The sequence below is a fragment of the Cinclus cinclus genome, chromosome 3 (genome assembly GCF_963662255.1).
Source record: "Cinclus cinclus chromosome 3, bCinCin1.1, whole genome shotgun sequence".
Lineage (NCBI taxonomy): Eukaryota > Metazoa > Chordata > Aves > Passeriformes > Cinclidae > Cinclus > Cinclus cinclus.
The window spans coordinates 115,362,037-115,382,255 of NC_085048.1; the positions used below are offsets into that span (position 1 = coordinate 115,362,037).

At 42.9% G+C, this 20,219-nt stretch overlaps 2 protein-coding genes across 6 annotated transcripts in view; both read left to right on the forward strand.

The window, feature by feature from the left end:
• GPCPD1 (glycerophosphocholine phosphodiesterase 1) overlaps positions 1–11,427 on the forward strand; it is a 38,515-nt gene extending 27,088 nt beyond the window's left edge. For both annotated transcript variants that reach the window (XM_062490664.1, XM_062490665.1), the window contains 5 exons: positions 460–525; positions 1,371–1,507; positions 2,302–2,437; positions 2,749–2,909; positions 9,223–11,427. In XM_062490664.1, coding sequence (XP_062346648.1) covers positions 460–525; positions 1,371–1,507; positions 2,302–2,437; positions 2,749–2,909; positions 9,223–9,427 — 705 coding nt within the window. In that variant the 3' untranslated portion in view covers positions 9,428–11,427. The remainder of the gene's footprint in view (positions 1–459; positions 526–1,370; positions 1,508–2,301; positions 2,438–2,748; positions 2,910–9,222) is intronic.
• A 3,125-nt stretch (positions 11,428–14,552) lies between these two features.
• On the forward strand, positions 14,553–19,261 carry MAL (mal, T cell differentiation protein). Of its 4 annotated transcripts, XM_062489480.1 has the most exons (4): positions 14,553–14,657; positions 17,835–18,002; positions 18,125–18,247; positions 18,475–19,261. In XM_062489480.1, exons 1-4 carry the CDS (start codon positions 14,571–14,573, stop codon positions 18,547–18,549), a joined length of 453 nt encoding a protein of 150 aa, XP_062345464.1. In that variant the 5' UTR covers positions 14,553–14,570; the 3' UTR covers positions 18,550–19,261. The 4 variants fall into 4 exon arrangements, with proteins under 4 accessions (XP_062345464.1, XP_062345465.1, XP_062345466.1 ...); XM_062489481.1 differs by lacking the exon at positions 18,125–18,247; XM_062489479.1 differs by lacking the exon at positions 14,553–14,657 and having other exon boundaries at positions 17,471–18,002.
• Positions 19,262–20,219: the final 958 nt, after the last annotated feature.

Here is a 20,219-nt window from a genome sequence, read left to right on the forward strand (position 1 = left end):
GTTTGTGTTAGCTCCACCGTTTGAAATCACCTTGCAGATAATTCTTTACAAGAATTTCACATGAAAGAACTTTTGTTATCATCCTAATGGCAAGCTCCTGGATTACATACTTATGATGCTCTTTGCATTCAAAATAACTTCCTGGAGAAAGAAAAGCCATTTTTTCTTTAGGAGTACAAATAGGGCATTTCTCACATGTGTTAAGGTGAATTGACTCACATTTGTACCTTGTCAAAATCTTGTCCTTAAGATTTTATCCACCTCTATGTGTTCATTAAGATGGATGGAGTAGAAATGGGTGTATATGTGTGTTGTAGAAAATGTAAAAAACTTAGGGCTTTTAATTCTGTTAGACAACATTAGCATTAAATTCCAATATGTTCTCCCAAGAATTACCTTCACAGTGCTTTGTTGTCCTCCTTTGTTTTGGGCTCTCTTCATAGTAAAACTTTTTTTCAGGTCCTGGAGTCTGTTTCTAAAGATGTTGGGTTCAACATAGAAATAAAATGGATCTCTCAACAAAGGGTAAGTAAACATACATGTGATTTCCTTTGATTCTTTGACATTCTCACAGCTAAAGCTTGTAATTTGATGTGAGAGTTTATGAGTTGCAAAGGCGTAATTTTTGTGGGGTTTTGTGCCTTTTTTATTTTTTTTAATAATGCATTGCTTTGAAACTGGGAGTATAAGTAGCACCTCCAACAAATGAACAGACTTATTCTTAAAATGATAAAAAGTATCTGTAGGATTGAGTTCATAATGCAGCTCAGACTGCTTTTGGTAGGAGACTCTTTTTGAAGTCAACAGATCACAGCAGGGCAGGCAGGAAAGTCCCAAGAAATTCAACCTCTCCTGGCCCAATGCAGGAGCAATTACAACAGGGTGCAGTAATGCAAGCAGCTGCTTCCTTCTAGGCAGCAGGCTGCAGACTCAGCTGGACTGTGCAGCACTCAGTCCAGAGGGAAATGGTTGTAAAGGCTGGGATTGGAAGCCTGGAGTTGGGGGAAGGAAGTTAAGGAGAGTGGTAGGTGGAAGTCAATATGCTAAAAATAACAGAGAGTAGCTGCTGTAATTAGTGCTCTTCAGGGAATTTCTTTGTGTTTTTGAAGCTGTAATAGGCTTCCTAGGAATGCATTCCTTGGATGGGGAGACAGAATTTTTCAGTGAGTTTGATTGCTATGAGAATTCAGCTGCACCTCTCAGGCTGTCAGTCCTGGAGAGCTGTAACCAGGGCTAAACAGACTGAACGATTGATTCTGTGCTCAAACTGGCCAGCTGAATTCTCACTTTGCTCAGGTTGACATTGCTGGTTAAAATCATTTTATTAAGCATTCATTTAAGTGACTCAAACTTGTGCTTTCTCTTTCTAGGATGGACAATGGGATGGCAACTTATCAACCTACTTTGATATGAACCTTTTCCTAGATATTATTCTGAAAACTGTTTTGATGAATGCTGGAGAAAGAAGAATTGTGTTTTCTTCTTTTCATGCAGATATTTGTACAATGTAAGTTAAGAAGAGAGAAATCATGTACTTTGTTTTTGAAATGTATTTTTATTTGGTAAAATTTACTTTGTATTTAAAAATACACACCAGGAAATAAATAACAGGTGTTTCGCTTAGACATAAAATTTGGGTGCCGAAATAGCTGGGAACTGAAATGAGAAAAAGCACTTTGAAAAACTACTTTGCCATCTGAAATGAGCCAAAAATAAAATGGGAGAACAAAGTCATACTGGATATTTTTGTCAAGTGCCTTTCTGGATGCTTCACTCTTTCTTAGCACAGCAAAAAAAGGTCAGGAATTCTTCTGCCATCCCAAAGCCTTTTTCAGCCATACTTGAGGGGAGTGCAAGCCTAACTTAGAAACAATCATCTTGTTTCAGTATCCAGTTTGAAAAATGCATTAGGAAGGTTAAGGGCTGTATATTAACCGTGTTAAGAAATTCCCATTGTGGATCTTCATGATCATCCTGAATCTCTGCATTTAAGAAGAAAATTACAGAATTAAATGGCCTTTGGAGATTATACGTGAACATTTTGAGGATGTGGGGATGAGTTCAACATCAAGTCTAGCTTCCCTTAACATGTGTGTTAATCTCCAGCAGTGGCAAAAGGGCTCATTTGAGCAGTTTGTCACACAGTGTGATGCTGAACTGTGGGACCATCTCCTTGCACCAGCTAGGAACTAGAAGAACATGCAGGAAAGAGAGGAATTCCCTCAAAACAGTGAGATGAAACTTTTATTTTTTCTGTTTTAGTTTTTCATTTGCTACTTGTAGGCTTTTTTTTCCTGACAGGATCCGACACAAGCAAAACAAGTATCCTGTGTTATTTCTCACCCAAGGGGAATCTAAACTCTATCCAGAGCTTATGGATCTCAGATCTCGCACAACTCCAATTGCCATTAACTTTGCACAGTTTGAAAACTTGCTGGTAAGCTGACAAGTAAAAATCAAACTAAATTATTACTGCTTGTTTTAAATCTATCATTTTTGACACTAATGCTTTAAATTAAGACTAACCTCACAAAAGAAGTGCACTAATATTGGGTAACTGCCAAAAAACGTTCATAGTTTCAAATGCTTTTTTAATAAAATTGCACTATAAATAAACTTTAATTGTATTAAATATTTTTTTTATTATTATGGATGAAATGCTGAGGAGCTGCTAGTGTCCTAAGATTAAAAAAACTGATGTAAGTGTTTCAGAAACATGGATTTTAATTGAAGTCTTTTGTATTTCAGGGAATTAATGTGCATTCTGAAGACCTGCTGAGGAATCCAGCGTTTATTACACGGGCCATATCCAAAGGCCTGGTTATTTTTTCATGGGGTGATGATGCAAACGACCCGGATAACAGGAGGAAGTTGAAAGAATATGGTGTTCATGGGTTGATATATGACAGGTACTTAGTTGTGGGTTTTTAAAATAATAATAATAATGATCACCACCATCATCAAGCTTAGAAACTGTTGTAAATTGATTCTGGTGAAATTTCATGTTGCCTCTTGCTTGACTGGGTACAGAAAGTACAAGGACCCCATAAACCCAGATCAAGAGCAAGTCTAACACCAGTTCCCTCTCTTTCAGCTGTATATATGAACCAAAATAACTTTTGTTTTTCCTGAGATTAACTTAAATGTAATTTGATTCTTTAAAAGAGCTAGTGCATGGCATACATGTTTAAGGTGCTACTAATATTCATGCTAGTAACTTTTAAGTTTTGTATATGATACGGTGAGGAAAACGTTATTGTTTGACTGGAAGTTTCAGCATTCTACATTAAGCTGTGGAAATAGTTAACACAACATGCTGTTGTGTTTCAAAGCTGTGGATTATTTTCCCTGTTAAAATTAGCTTGAAGTGACTCCAGGGCAAACTGCCAAATTAGTAACTTCAGAAAGTAGCTCTTACATCCAAAAATTCAGGTAGAGACATCAGAATACTGTGTTAAATATTTGAACAAAAGTGTTGTTGTGTTATTTAGTTGCTTACAAGAACCCAACGGTTTAGGTCTTTTTGTCTTTGAAGATGAGAAATTCATCATTATAAGACGAAGTTTAATTTGAAAAGCTGTATATTGAACTAGAATTTCTGACAGATAAGAAAGCGTTAAGTGTAACTGAAGTTTCAAATTACAGAAGGCTTTCAAACCTTCTGCTTTAGCAAGAGTATTGCTTTGTATATTGTTTTACCTGGGGGGCAAAAAAAGAAGCAAAACCAAAAAAAACCAAAACCCAAAAAAAACCAAAGAAAGAGGAATTAATAATTGTCAAAGGCTTTGTTTTACAAAGTGAAAACTGAGAGTCAGTTTAATCGTATCCAGTGGCAAGAAATCAAATATGTTTTCTCCTAGAGTTCTAGGCTCTCAGTATAAAAGAAAAAAAGTTAACTCTTCAATCTGTAGTTGACTGCTGAGAGTCCTTTCAAGATGGTGGGTCTGTTGCTTCTCAGATTTGCCAGAGGTGTCACATCTTGTGCTGTACAGGATGTCTCCTATTCCTTAGCAATAAGAAAGGAATAACTAGGTTTTTACACTGGGGATCAGCTTCCGACTGAAGACATGGACATACAAGTTCTCTTTCCTGGTACAGCAGTGCTGCACATTGCACCTCTGCTACAGCTCAGGATTGGGGCCCCCTTTAGTCAGTGGAAAATACCTCTGGACTAGAATGCAGGTGAAACAATCCTCTGACTACATAGTGTGCAGTCATAGGGTAATGAAATTTTATTCTGTGGTATGCATAAGTTCAAGTGATACATTGTTGGTGGGGTGTTTTAATTAAATCCTGCTGCATCAAGTGTTCCTTCTTCTCCTGTCTACTAGTCCAGTCTTCCAGAGTTGTTAATTACTCTTTGTGCAGTAGATATTCACTGCTATGGTAAAGCAGTAAAGCAGGTTGACAGCCTAATTTCTGATTTCATATTGCTTTTATTGCTTTAGATATTCCACACCACTTAAGTGCTGTGGCATTTATGTTGAGGTTGCAAGTCAGCTACGTGTCGCCTTGTGTCCTGTTGTACTGTGTGGTGTGTTTTCAGTTGTGGTAGGACAGTAGAACATCTTTTATCTGACTTTTTGATAACCAGCCAATTCATTGAAAGGTTGAATTCCCTTGTGGATTTAACTGAGCAAAAATTTCTTAACCTTCCTTCACTGTTCAGATCATCTGGATTCTTAATAGTGTTCATCCCTTCTCTCATTGCCTCCTCTATCACTTCCACTTCAATATATTTCCATTTTCTGGAGAGGAACCCAGTTAGTATTAGCTCCAAAGCTGTTAGTGCAGGCTTGTTAAGTGTAATTTCTAAATGTCACTTCTCTTGTTTTCTGTAGGCCAAAACAAGTAATGGGATGTCCCTTTGCAATTCTTAATTGCTTTTCGAGTTTTACTATTTGTGTGAATAAAATTAAATTCAATCTTAATACAGATTAGGGATATGACACTTAATGAAAATTGCATCAGATGTCTCAAGGTGGACATTTTGAAATGCAGGTGGACCTGGAAGTCCTGGAATGTAGGAATGTAAAACCTAGCAGCATATGTTTCTACTCACAGCTGGAGCTTCTGGGTAAAGAGCCAGTCTTCCAGATCATTTCAGACTTGAAGTTGATAATAAGAGTACAAATAGGTATGGTGTCAGCATCTATATTCTGTGCTGTTTGGAGTTTAGACACGAATAAATTCAAAACTAAATCTAAAAAGCAGAACTCAAGAGAGATGTACATGACTGTTACAAGGTGTAGAAATAAGCAGAGGCTGCAGTAATCTGTTTTAGTGTAAATCTAGTTCATGCTGTCGTTGTGTCTTCCAATTTCAGAATATTTCCAGGGCTGAATTATGATGATGCTTCTTCCACGGTTTCTGCAAAATCTTAGTTCTCTGGATTTATGGCCAAGTCCAGATACCTGTCAAATATGGTATTTTGTGTTGCTGTTTACTAGACCTTTATTTACACCATGTTAAGTGCTAATTATCTGAATAATCTAGGAAGTGGATAGGGGAATTTTAGTGAATTTTAGATTGCTTGTATGTAGCACCGAGTTACTGTGTGCAGTAGTTATTTCTGAGATTATGAACTGTGTGCATAGAGATTATTTCTGTAAGCTATTTTTTTTCCAAACTTTAATCATCCATGTAGAATTGACCAAAACACTGTAGCCAGTTGTGAAGATGGCAGAAAAACTGTGTCCTGAATACCAAAAGTTGGTGATACCAAGCACTGGGCAAAAAAAAATGCAGGTAGGGGGTCTGGCTTTGCTTTGCATGGAGAAAAACTGCAAGACTAAATCTGGGAAGCTTACAAATGCCAAAAATATCAAAAGGCTGATGTCACTGGGGCAGAGGAAAGAACAGAAATGCGCTCCCTTCCCCCATCCAGGCCTTTCTCCACTTGGGCTGCAGATTATTATGTACACCCAAAGTCATTAATCCAAACAGATGTTCTGGGATGCTGGGATGATAGTCTCCCATTTTCCTATGTTTAACTACCATTTGTCTCAGTGTTTAACCAAATTATTTGAATTCAAAGGGCAGCCTCTACAGAAAGGTGCCACGTCTGCCTTCAGGCTTTTATTTGGGCTCTTACACAGGAAAGTACTTCGTGTGCATGACTGGGTATCTTCTGTCTGCACAGTAATCTCATCCTTAAAATGGTTTATTAGTCTCATGCTTAGATTTTAATTAGAGAAGAAATTCCAATCTGTTGTGAAATTCTCTGGCTTGGTTAAAATGCTGATTTTTTTTAAAGCAGGATTTCTGGGGTGATTGATCTGGTGTTTTTCTCTTGGATAGGCTTTGTCAACAGTCCAGAAAATATTCCTGTATTTGAATATACTTAGTAAGAACAAAGCAGCCTTGTGTTTTTACACCTGCTGCATGTATATTAAATACCAATGTGGAGAGGGGTGGGTGCTAGCTTACACTTGCATCATCTTTTCTCATTCACTTTACGTGATCTGAATTTTGTTTGTTGAATAATGCACAGAACTGCATAAAAATACTAAATCACTGTTTCCAAAATGTGGATGCTGAGAGCTTTTCCACGACAGCTTTGTCCAAACACTACAGTTCCTTAGGCTGCATGTTGCATTTGCAGGCAAAAGCTGTGCTTGATTGGTATTAGTAACTTCCCAACATTTACACAAATTTAGCTGGTAATAAAATCAAAAGCGTTTTAAACACTTCTCAAAAGCAGAAGACTGCTGAAATCTGGGCTGCCCTGTTTGCCTGAAACTGCATGCTACTTAAATGACAGCATGGATATGTGGAGAAAGTGAGTATGAGTTGATTTATAATCTACTCAGTGACTGAATTAAGATGTTATACAAGGACAGTGTAAGTTTCCCTGTTTTGTGAATTGCGGAGTAAACTCAAGTTTTTCTCAAGATCTAAAGAAAAGCGAAAAGCTTTATTCAAAAGCTTCAGAAAATCTTTTGAGCATGAAAACAGTATTTCAGTGCTGCTGCCTCTTGTCTTGTATGTGTTTCCAGAGGTTGCAGAACACCTTTCAGGAGCCAAGCACTTCTCTTCTACACCCACTGCAGAGCCCTACAATGTCCTGCACGTCTTTTGTAGAAGGTGCTTACTTTAAAAAGTAATGTTTAAAGGACTTGTAAGTCTTCTGCAGGGCTTGCTTATTAACAGGAGGTCGGATGGAGAAACTTGGGTGCATAGTTGCTTACAAATAATTGTCCTGTTGAAGAGTGGATGACAGGAAGATGAGAGGTTATTCCTTATCTTTACAGTGATGTTGGAAATAATTGGAGAAGTACTGGAGCTCTGTTGCTGCAAACTGGTGGTGTACTTTTGTGGACCCAAACAAAAAGTAGGGTCAAGAAATTCTGAAGTTTTGCTTTGAGTTGTCTTCTCTGCTTTTGGTTTAAAAGAAAATGTTTACACACATTGGACTGGACTGGCTCTAGTGGCAGCTTGAAAGGAGCTTAGAGGGTTGAATTTGTCCAGAATCTCAATTGAAAAGGATTTAGAATGGAGCAGGAATTAAAAGAGTTTATACTTGTAGTGGTAAAGAACTAGTAATAAAGTAGTAATAAAATAGTAAAACTACTTGCCAGAAGCTGCTCAGAAAAATGCCTAGCCATGTCCTAGGAGCAAGGGGCTTAGAAGAACCATGCTTTTACTGTTCCAGTGCCTAACTGATGGGAAGGACTTCAGATTCTTGGTTCCTAATGTGTGTTTTATATAGAAAACTATCCTCAAGTTTCAGTGTTCTGTTTGGAATTCACAGGGTGAATTCCATAACGTGTCAGCTGACAAAAGCACAGGAAGGAAGGTAGAGCTGTTACTTTGCAGAAAGCTTCCATTGGGCAAATTTGGGCCATATCTTAGGCCTGTATTGGACTGTAAGTTCTGTGTAAGTAATTTAAATGCTATACCTGCTGTTTGAATTTCATCAAACTGGACAGCATCTATCCTCACTTTAGGAGTTTCTTCACAGAAATTGTCCTTGACCTTACTGTGATCCATATCAGTATTTCCTGTGGAAATGTTTCCTCACTTGAATCCCATTATTGTACCCATCTTTGAGCTGCATGTTGTTTTTGGTGTCTTGGAGTTGCCAGCACTTCAGAAGTTGTCTTGTCGGGATAAAAGGGCACCTTGCACTCTGTCACATCAGCACTACATTGTTTTGTTAGTGGCATTGGTTCCTTTCGGGCATAACTTGAAAACCTGTGAGAGATAAAGGATGATGAAATAAAAACAAACTACTTTCTTGAAGGACTCATAAGTGAAGTCTGAACATTCTGGAAGACTAAGGCAGAAGCCATAGTAATTTCTTGCAGAAGTTTTCATCTGAAGGAGATAAATCTGCAATACCTGGAACTGTGTACGTGTAGTATCTGAAAGTGAGAGCAGCTGGGTGCCAGGATTAAAATTTTGGATATGTACATGCTGATATTAGAAATGAATGTTGAGAAATCAAGGTATATCCTTGTTACAGTAGGTGTTGTACCAGTGCTAGGTTACAGGAGCACCAGTGCTTTTCTTTGTAATAAATTGCACCATAATAGTGTTTGAGTTGTGCTCAGTGCTTACACTGTCACTCAAAATGTGGCCTGGATTTGGACAATCTGGTATGATGCTGACATTACAAATCCTGCAGCTTTGTTCATGTATGTGAAAACAAGAAAGTGAAAAGGGGATAGGCTGTTTAAAATAGTGTGGATGGTTAATTTGCATTAGGCCTCGAGGGAGGTCAGATTTTCTGTTTTTCACTCTTCACGTAATATTGTGGTGGTAATTATGGTAATTTAAAAATGAAAAAGTTCTGAACTGTAGGGAAGTGAAATACTTCTTGAAACAGTAAGTATAACACTCCATTATGTGCAAGCAGTGTATCACAGTCTGTTCAAATAATCTCAGGGCTCTGAAATTTCTTACGCTTTGAACTTTGAAGCCTGGAACACTGCTCTTGTTTCACTGCTTTGTGCCACCTGTAAAATCAAAAATTAAGTGACTATATGCCAGTAGGTTTTTAGTATATCCAATGAAAGACTAACTAGTCTGTGTAAAGGGAATGCCATTTTAAATTGTGACATGAGCAGCAAAACCTGGGATACTAACCCCAAACAAACTGTCTTTGGGACCTAATTTTGCTCTGTTAAGGAAAAAAACCCAGGTGCTTCATCTGCTGTACATTTCTATGGATTGCTAGTTTGCACTGATCAGTGTTTTTTCTTTTCTCATTTATTCAAGGATATACGACTCAAATCCTGAACAGCCAAATATATTCCAGGTGGAGCAGCTGGAACGTCTCAAGAAAGAACTGCCAGAGTTGAAAAGCTGTGTGTGTCCCCCAGTTAGCCACTTCAAATCCATAGTTCCATGTAAATGCCATTTTAGTTACCTGGAACAGAAAGCTGTAGATAACCTGAAGAGTGTTCAGATGCAAAAGGACTGATTTTAGGCAGAATGCTGTTTTGTATCTATAGAATTTTCACCATTGGAATAGTTCAGTCTATGCTTTCAGGTTGGTTTGTTTTAATTTTAAGTCTTCAAATAGCAATAACTGTGTTCCTCCTTCCTAACAGTACTTAGTAAAATTCAAACAATGTTAAAGTATTCAGCCAGTTATAGTTATTGTTCCAATTTACATATAGAGTTTTAACTTCTTCCTCAAATCTTGAAAGCTATCACTAGTGCTTTAAAAAAAAATAATTAATTAACCAGTCTCAGTAGTGAAAGCTCAAACTAAATTGTAGAGAAATTTCAATGATCTGATACTAAATATGCTGAAAATTTGTTTTGATTTTGATTTTACTTTCAGGCTGACAAGCTGTAGCATTTATCTGGCAGCAGGAAATTGAGAGTGATTTTAAGATACGTATAAATAGATCTGGCCTATGAAAAGATCTGAACGAATTGGTACCTCATGTTTATGTATTTGCACTGGCAGATCCACCTGTACAAAGCTTGGTGCCATTTTAAAATACTTTTTTTATGTTTTAGCAAACTGCAGCTCATTTTTCCCCACTTCATTGGACATTCAGGCTGCTGCCTTCGTTTCCTCAGCTCTCAGTTCAGTGGCACAGTGCCCTTGCACAGCAGTCAGGTGGGAACCATGAGTGCAGGTTTTTCATTAATCACACACAGGCCTGCTAAACTTTAAAAATGTTGCTAATAATCTTAACAGAATTACAGGAACATCTTCAGTGGTCGAGAATCTTTTTTGCACAGTAACCTTAATGAACAGAGTATATACCCTGCACAAACTCTACAAAATGCATGCTTTATCCATTAAGCATGAAATTTAGGTGTTTGCTGAGATCCTTGCATCTTTATGGTGCTAGTTATGTGTGAAGGGTGCAAGGATCAACTCAACAACTTAATCTCCTTTGCCTGAGAAACCACAAGCCTGTTACTCAGACATTTGGAGAAGAGGCTGTACCATATGTGGTTTGTCTTACTTACATAATGCAAGCTACTGGCTTTTGTATTTTGCAAGATTTTTGGCTTTTACCATGGAGCAAGAATCACAAACGTGCTGAATTCAGATAATCAGTATTCTGTTGGCTGGTATCTATCCTCTGTAATTTATTACAAGTCATAGTTTAGAGTTCTTAATAGATAAGTATGCATGTCCCTTTTCCTTCTGACATTGCAGGTCATGCCAACACAACAGCTGTAACTTTCTACTGAAGTGTTAATGTATAATAAGAATGGAAAATATTTATTTTTTTTCTCTTGTAAATTGACAATGAACACAATAGTATGTACTATATTCTTTATATACAGTCATTGCTGCATATAGAACTGGTTGTACAAAGAGTAAAGCCATTGCAAATAAGTGCTTGAGCCTGCACTGCTGAGCAGTTTGAAACAGCTTGTTTTGACTTGTGCATTTGAGTATTTTAAGTTTGTTTGTCCTGCACAAACAGCACAATAGTGATTAGGTATCTGGAAGCCTTCTTTTATTAAAAAAAAAAAAAATGCAAAACAACCCTAAACCAAAACTGGAAGTGTGTGGGCTTTGTTTTGAGAAGGGGAGGGGGCACCAGAATCTTGGCATCAGGAACCTGTGGCTGTTACTTGAGACATTCCTCACCTGATTAATTCTTAATTTTTTTTCTTTTTTTTTTTTTCCTCATTTGTGTACCCTGTGGGATCTTTTTGACAGGTTGTGAGGGCTTTGCCAACTGATACTCAACTCCTAGCAGAGTTTGTGTCACTGCCTGTGAGAGCTGGGCAGCACCTCCACAGAGATGTTGAGTGTGACCCCTGTTCTGTGCAAAGGGGGGTTAAAAGCTGTGCTGTGTGAAGCAGTGAGATGCTCAGGAGGGCTAAGGCACCCTTAAAATTTTCTTTCCCAGCCTTCATGCTCAGGGAATAGTACTTGCCTGTTCTCTTTGAGGGGAGTGAGGGTGGAAATAAATTCGCTCACTGTGATTATTTCACTGGACAGTTTTGAGCAGCGTCGGTGTTTTCTGGCTTGACTCCCTTTTTTCTGAGCGAGTTGTCTCAGCAACTTCCTCCAAACCTGAGGAGCTTCAGCAGCTCTCTCGTTGTGCCAGTTCTTGGAGCTGAGCTCACAGCTTGGCCATGCTGAACAGCTGTTCTGTCAAGCCACTGGCATTGCGGATGGGATAGAGGGAACCAAAGAGCAGGCATTTGGGATCTGCCACCTCCTTGGTGGAGTGATTGTTGGAGACCAGTGTGGTCCAGGGCAGAGCTGTCCTGGAAGACATCTGGGATGGATAAAACTCAGTCATGGACTAAGTGAAGACTGAAACTCTGCAGCCACCTTGGAGGGACAGCCATAGACTGTGGAAATGATGCCTGTACCATTTAGGAAGTCTGGATACTACCTCCAAAATTTCTCCAAGTAACTGGGCCTTCATGTATCTTCAGTCACATAGATCTTGCACCTTAACTGCAAACATGCAGCAAAAGTCTGGGTCACAGCAGCTGCCTGATGAGGAAACTCTTGCTGGCTCCACATTTGTCTCACACCTGTGGAATTACACCCCACATCCTGGAGGATGTGCCAGGACAAAAAGAAATACCTTTATTTTGGAAGGCAAGCTGCTATCCCCAGTGTTCCTGGTGCAGATAAGAGGCTCCAGCACCCTCTTCCTTTCATGGCACTTCCTGTGTGGGAGTAATCCACTCCTAGAAGCCCTGCACCAAAATTTGGATGCTGCCTCCAGTGTTGAATACGTCCACGGGGGACTGCTTTAACCCAGTTCTCTCAAAAGAGCTGTTGCTGGTATGTACCTCCCCAAAACAGCATCTCCTGCACCACCAACGATGGGGTGAGGTGCTTTCCTTAGCAAGTAAAGGCATCCTCATCCTCCTGGAGTTCACATCCAGTATTGGGATACCAGCTCTAAAACTGGGTGTCCAGGCATCTCTTTTCAGAGAAACCTTTCCCAGATAGAAAGCCCTTAGTGGTTTATATCTCCCTAGGGAACCCCGTCATGTTATCAGGTGGCCAGCACCTGAGAAGGATGAATCAATGACTGCTTTATTTAAATTGACAATAATGATGTTTAGATGAAAACCAAAAAGATAAAAATGCAAAATGGCAAAACATCAATCTGATCAGAATTATTTACTACACAATACAGCTGCTAATACAGTGCTCTATTTATCACACCAATAATACAGCTAGCTTAATAACTGTCAAACAGAGATTGATGTTACTCACCCCTGTCACTGACCATGGGCAAGTCTGTCATTCAGCCTCCAGAGGTGTCCCTGAGGGGTGTTCCCACCCAGGGGAAGGATCTTCGTGCATCTAAAGTAGAGGTGCTGGGAAAACTGGGACTGATCTTTAGTAGTACAAAGAGCTTGATTGTCCTGCAGCTTTTAGATTCTATGTTGTCCTCAGCAGGACACGTTTGAATCAGATGTTACCAGCTCTTTGGTTTCTGCTCACAACTTTGGTCTCTCGCTTCCCTACCAGGCTCTTCCACACCCCTATTGATGCTCCATCTCAGTTGGGAGGAGTACCCTCATGAGGGGCCTAATTTAAGAGAGTTTGGTCAAGCTGGTCTCAGCACTCTTCACCACTGAACCCAGTGTTCTACTAATCCTCCTGTTTTTTAAGCCATCACCAAAAATTTGTAAATAGGACAAAGAAAGGATTCTTTAAAACTATCCCAGCCCTTCCAGATGGAACAGCACCAGTGCCCCTGGTACACATAATGCAGTTGTTTGTTCCTCACGCCAGTCCTGTGGTCCCAGGAAAGGGAGAGTTTCATCTTCAGCCCTTACAGAGACAGTGAGAGCCCTCTGGAACTGTGTCTGTGTATCCAGCTCGAGTATCTGCATTCCCACTGCTTCCAGCTCTCCCTCTTTGCTGACTGGTTTCTATGTCTGCCTCATATCTTAAGTTTTCATCCAGTAGGTGTAGCTGTGTCACCTTAGGGCAAATGGAGTCTCACTAGAGAAGCGGGAAATCGGGTGGATGCAGTAAAAACACTCTCCCACCTTTGAGGAAGTCATGAAGGTCAGCACAGAACTTGCATTTAAGTGAGGCTTTTTGGGGGGGGGGGGGGGGGGGGAAGAGAAAAGAAAGGTGGCATTATCTCCTTTGATGTTTTCGCTTCAACTGAGTGGAAATAATAGAGCTCAACGTCTGGGTGAGAGGCACCCATCCCATCCCTTCCCTGCCACACCAGCACTGTGGTTCTGTGCTTGCTCTGCCATGTAACCCTGCCCCTCACTTCAGCTTATTAAAAGCGTTTGCCCAGTTTTTCTTCTCTCCAAGCCTTCTCCACTCATCTGCCTCACTGCTTTCTCCAAGGGACAGTTTTAACACCCTTTCTCGAAGCAAGTCCTTTCTTTGCACTTTTTGACTTCAGCTTCTGGAGTTCTGTGTTTTTTGCTGCATGCCCAAGTGTCTTTAAAAGGAGTAAATATTCCATATGAAGGGGAATTACTTGCTCCCATGTACTACACACAAAAAAGGAAAAATTTAAGAAGTGAAACTGCTTGGGAAGTCCCATATTTTAGGTCATTTGTGTTACCTTGGCGTTTCCAATCTCCTCCTGCAACGATGGAGGTGTTCCATCCTGCAGTTTGAGCGCCCTCACCCCTGGATATCTGGGACGTTTCGAGGCCCCAGCGTTTGTCCCATGTCACATCCTGGCCTGCCTGCCTTGGCCACCAGCCACTCTCAGCATCCTCTGCTGTGACCGCCCCAGGTGTGCGGGGCCCTGCTGGCACACGGCGCAGATAAAAGGGGACGAGAGGCTGTCCAGGTGGAGGGGCACGGGTGTGTCCTCTGCTGGTCTCAGCTGTCACCCCGGTGCCACCCAGCCCTGCCCAGGGACCTGCCTGGCACGCTGAGCCCGTTCGGGGGACAGCCGGGCTCTGCTCCCAACACCCTGGGGCTGCCCCTGCACGTCCCGAACAGTTCCCATGTGACTCCAGGTCACAGGGTTCGGCCACACCTGTGCCGCTCACAGCTGTCTACATCTGACAGCAGGAAGCAGGGAGGAAAGAAACCAGGGGAGGAAAAGAGGAAGAGGGAGAGGTAAGAGGCTGCATTCAGCAGTGAGGAGCAGAGTGGCTGATAATCACCGTGCCAGAGGCTTCCAATGTCTTCCTCAACTTCCACCAGCACTTTGCCCAGTGGCCTGGCGGTCCTGACCACCTTCCCAGATGTGCTCTTCATCCCTGAAATCGTAAGTGATGACTTTTCCCTGGGGGAGGGCCGTGGCTGCTGGCTGGGCACTCGGCACGGGTGTCCGAGGGGTGACACTTGTCCCCAGATACGTGGCTCGGGACCCACGCCACCTCCCTGAGCCACGAGGGGCTGGGGGCATCTCATCCTCGGAGAAAACCACAGGGCGTGAGGCTCCGAAGCTCTCCTTTAGTGTCCCAGTGGGATTTTTCTGGTGCCTTTGAAAAACGTCGTCCTTTCCTGCCTAAAAACCCGACAGGGGATGCTGTGGATTTCCAGCAGGTTGCCAAATCGAGCCGGATAATTAACAGGAAGGTGATTTTAGGGGATGGCACAGGCAGAGGATGAGCTGCTCGCTTGCAGCAGCGGATTAGGGCGAGCTGAGGGAATTGTTTTCAGCAGCAAAGAGCCCGGCCAGCCCAGGCTGTGCTGCTCCATCACAGCATTCCCGAGCCGCAGGTGCGGAGTTAGTTGCTGGACCTGGGCGTGTGGGTGAGCAAAAGGTGAGCAAACACCTTGTAACTTCTTTCCACATTGTGACTTCATGGAGCAGAGGGAGATCGTAATCTTAATGGATTTGGCCCATACGGTTAAAAGCATTTGCTCTGAGCGTAGGTCATAAAATGCAAAATCTCAACTTGAACTTTTCCCCAGCGTCCTCTGCCCTGCTCTTGAAACGTGCTCTTTCACAAGATTTTTTTCCGAATTCTGGGCGCTTTGTTCCAGCACTGAAAGCTCTGGCTGTGTATTGTAGGATGGCATTCAGATTATTTTACGCTAAAAACTTCAGTTTTGTCGTCTGGCACCAAATCCCTTCCCATCACCCAGCTTGGTCTCCACACTCCCGGGGGGTTTACAGCATTCCCTTCTTTCTCCTGGTGATAACAGTGTGGTGAAGAGGATGTAGAGAAAGGCTTTGCCTCAGCTGCTCAGTCGTGCTCTGCAGACCTGGTCTCTGCCTGAGAGGAAGGTGCAGGTTTCCTGCAGCTACATGGAGGAGGATGTTCAGTCCCTGTGGAGTTTTTGGCTGGGCAGACACTTGCCAGCCACCCCTGCCAGTGAGCTGTGTTAGCCTCAGCGAGCTCGTTTCCCCTTGAACTGTTCATTTGCAATCCCTGTCTCCAGGGGATTTGCCAGGGCAGCTTGCTGAAAGGAGCACCCTGTCCTTTGGTTTGGGAAAGATCTGGAAATGTGCATCCTGAAGGCCCAGGAACCACCCGGGAAGGAGGAATGCTGCATGGCTGGATTTCTCCATCTCCAGGAAGATTCTGGGCGGGGTAGCCGTGTGACCTCTGCTGTGTACAAAGGAGGTGGCTTTTTTTTTGAATCACAGCATTCAGAGGGATAAAGAGTTTCTCATTCCTTAGTGGAATCTCAGGTTGCCTGCCATGGGCCAAGATGGCAACAAAACAAAACAAAATTGGCATTTTGAATGCTAAGACGGTTGTGAAATTTTCAGAAGATCCTACCTGCAGCTCAGATGATTGCCACATTTGCATGGGCTGATTCAGAGCTACCATTTTTAATCTGCGAGGCTCAGTTTAATTCTTGTAATCTATTTAATCTGAAGAACTTTCTGCACATATGGATACCCAGACCTATGTGGAAAAGCTGAACCAAGCTGAAAGCAGATATGTTTGCTTTGTAAAAGCTATTTAAAGGATAATTTTTTTCTTAGACTGCTGTCCACATCCTTCTGTGAGTTACTGAAAGCCTCTCAATCCTTCCTTCCTTTTTTATGAGTCTTCACTTTAAAACCAAAGTCAATAATCAAACTATGTCAAACAGATATTTTTTTTTTTTTTGACAGAAACAGAAGCCTGCAGGAAGGAGGCTTGAGTGGTAGGAAATGAGCTGTGGTACTTCTTTCCCCAAACTCTTACCGTAATTTGTGCTTGATTTTAATGGAGCAGCCGTAACGCATTTCCCCAGGATTTTTAGCTGCAACACATTAATTTTGTCAGCACATGAGTGATTAAAAGGGCTGGATTAGTGTTCAAGTGTCAGCCTTTGGTTGTTACAAGAGGGACCAGAACAGCAGCATTTTGGAAGACCCATTTTCTCTCAGGTCTTTGCCACATCTCAACCACATCATTGATGTAATGTGTCAGTTTGCATAATGGCACCAACAAGCTTTCCTACAACTGTGAGGTGGCACAAATGATGTAACATTTTCTGAGTTATCATAAATCAGAAGCTTTCTTTTCACTTGCAAAATGCCTGGAAGGAAATGGAAATGAGTAGGATCTGGCACTTGGATGCTGAATGGGATACACTGGCCATACATGAATCAGAATGACCTTAGAGTTAGCAAGGCTCTCCTACCTCTGGACATTTGCCTGAATCCCATACTGGCCAGTGGTGAGGGATAGCTCCCCAAAACAGCACTGGTCCACACCAGTGTGGGTTCAGCTGTGGAGCTCCTTACCATAGGATGCTGCACAGACTAAACTTTGCACAGGTCCAAGAAGCAACTGGGCAGATGTGTGGCACAGAAAAGCCACTGAGAGCATTTCAGTGCAAAGGCACCACTTGCACTCCAGACATTCCACAACACTGAACATCATGCTCCCATCCTCTTGTGCAGGAGTCTGCTGGTGAAGGGATGGAGCCTAGACATATCTGTCCCTGTGTACCACCAGAAAACCCATGGCAAACTCCCAAGGCTGGCTGACAAGGTCCCACCTGATCCCACACCAGCAGTGGGACCAGGCACTGGTCAAACCTGTCCTCAGCCTGTTCTCACCCTTCAGAATGATATTGGTGGCCTTTGTGAGGGCAGGTGTCTGTGCTGTTTGTGCAGGTGGGCTGGGTTTGACACTGCTCCTGGCAGGGATCTGACATGCTGGGTGTGAAGTAAACACACCTCTCCTAAATCAGCCTCCCTGTTCATTAAAGCTAGTCCTTAGAAGGGTCTGAACCAGCCTCCTCTGAGCACACTGGTGTAGGAAGGGTGTGAGTGGCAGTGGCACCAGGAGGCAGGGCAACAGTGAGGAATTTTTTTGGGTCAGAATCAGTGGCAGATGCTCCCAGCTAAATGCCCAGTTTCAAGTGGAGGCTGCAAAGAGATCATGGGCTGATGCCTTGTGCTGTGCCAGAGGCGTGCACGGCTTTTGGCTCTGCTCCGGACAAGTCATTTTGTCCCACACTCACCCTGCACCCCTCTCTGATCTTGCAGATCTTTGGGGGCCTTGTGTGGATCTTGGTGGCATCCTCGAGGATCCCAGACTCCATGCTGCAGGGCTGGGTGATGTTTGTCTCCGTGTTCTGCTTCATCATGTCCATCTCCCTCCTGTGCCTCTACTTATGCGGGGCTCACGGCGGCGGCGGCTGCTGGGTGACCTTGGTACGTGCCTGTGACAAACCCCAGGCCTGGCTGGGGCTGGCTATGTCCAAACTGCAGGCTGGGGATGGTTGTATGGGCAGTGTGACTCCCTCGGAGGTGACTGTGTGATCCTTGTTCCTTAGGATGTCATCTGCCAGGAGACAGCAGCGCTGTTCTACCTCAGTGCTGCGGTGCTGGAAGCCTACCTGACCTATATACTTGGTTTCTTGCCGGGACAGGCGTACAGGGAGAACGTTGCTGCCGTGGTGAGTGCCTGGCAGGAGGGCAAGGAATGGCAGCAGGTGCCTATGGAGTGACCTCAAGTGAAAATCCTTATTTGCACCAACAATCTGGGGAGCGGGGGGAAGAGAAACCAGTCGCTGTCTCACCATGCATGTGCCCCCAAACGTGTGGCACGTCACGAGGCGTGTGCTCAGTGCTGGAGTGGCACTGTGCAATAGAAAATTGACTGGCTGCTGTTTTTCCATCACAGGTATTTGCATTCCTGGCCACCCTGGTTTACGTGATCCACAAGGTGTTCTCACTCCTGCGATGGAAATCATCCTGAGAGCCTGAAAAACCCTGGGAACAATGACTGCCGTCTCCAGGCTGGGTTTGGGTTTCGTTTTCTAATGTATAGCCTGTAAACAAGCAGCTTTTTATGTGGGATCTTGGTGATGAAGACAAGGAGCCTGCCAGAGAAAGGAATAGCCTGGCACAATCTGTTTCCCTTCAATATCTTACAGGTTGGGTACAGTTTGATGCTGGAGCCAAAAAAGAAGAAAAAAACAATTAAAAAAAAGCCACGAGATTTAAAATGGTATAGTTGGGTTCAAAGGGCTAAAATATCCCTGGACTGCACCTTTATGCATCCAGGGTTGTTACTGGTATCCAGGGAAAAATGAACAACAAGCAGCACAAGTGTGAAACTGTCATTTTAATTGCTGTGTGCCCATTTAAGTCTGTTTCCCTCACCCTAAAACCACTGTACAAATTAATATTTTCACGCAATGCCTGGAAATGCCTTCTCTGGCTTGTGATGAGCAGTGGGGACAGTATTTAACTCAGCTCAGGAGCAGTGTGGATCATTACAGTTCCTGAAGGGTGCTACTGAATTCTGAGGCATGCCAGGAATTACCACTGCCATTGATCCCCCTGCAAAGCACAGCCTGGAAGGGGCTCATTAGGCTGTAGGAGAATTCTCTGGGTGATCAGAATCAAATCCTCAATAAGCAGAGGCAAACAACTCCTGCTTTTGGTGAATGGCTATTCTCTCATACACTGCCACGGTGTCACTAATAAATATGGGTTTGCTGTGATTTTGAGAATGCATAAGTCCTTGCTGCTCTTTTTTCCTTTGCTGCACCCAGGCACAGCCCTGGGAGCTCTGCACCCTGTCAGGGCAATGCCACCACGGGGGATTGAGTGAGTGGCTGTGTGGAGCTCAGTTGCCAGCTGGGGTTAAACCACGACAATGAAAAGGGGTTTAGACCCAGGAAGGGATATTTTCAACACATTAGAGGTGCCTAGAAAACAGTGGTGCCAAACTACCTCTTCCAGCTTGTGGGGAAAAAATGCTTCCATTTTCAGCCTGAAGTTCCTGGATAACAAAAAGGACTAGAAGACAAGAGGGAAGTAAAATTTCACTTAAGAGGCTCCCTTGTGGCTTCATATCCAGAGAAACTTTTGACCTGTGACCATGGGTGTGGTTTGAAGCTTTTTAATTGCAAACTAAGAAAAACAGTTGTTTTTATTCCTCCCCATTGAAAACCAGCCTGACTTGTTTTGCTTGTGTTACTGTGACAACAGGGAACTGGTTGCAACAGAGGTGGAAAGAGAAATCCCTTTTCAGAGCAGGGAGGGAACTCAAAGCCACTTTGGACAATGGCACATGGCTCTGAAGTTCAACATCCACCTGTTGAAACTGGTTTCATCATCCCATCATCATGGGGTGTGTGCGGGGGTGCCCAAGTTCCATTAACGCCCCTGAATGTGACATTGGAACATAAAGATGCATTTCTGCTTGGATGTGTTTACAAAGGCAGGGATCTGCAGCCCTGCCCTGGGCCTTTGGGATGAGCTGTCTCTGTTTCTCCTGCACCCAGGTGTGCCCAGCACCTGTGCACCCAGCAGTGCTACCTGTTCCTCCACATCCCTGTCCCTGTGCCTTGTGGCCATCACATTCCCAGCCCATGTCTTGGCACGGCCCCAATCCCATTCCTTCTGCCTTGCTTTGCC

What these genes read in the sequence shown, in the direction of transcription:
- MAL (XM_062489479.1), top strand. Translation starts at nt 17,694, where the DNA reads ATGCCCAGTTTCAAGTGGAGGCTGCAAAGAGATCATGGGCTGATGCCT. An exon ending in GCGGCTGCTGGGTGACCTTG is followed by an intron (nt 18,003 to 18,124) that starts GTACGTGCCTGT and finishes CTTGTTCCTTAG; the next exon opens with GATGTCATCTGCCAGGAGAC. An exon ending in GGGAGAACGTTGCTGCCGTG is followed by an intron (nt 18,248 to 18,474) that starts GTGAGTGCCTGG and finishes TTTCCATCACAG; the next exon opens with GTATTTGCATTCCTGGCCAC.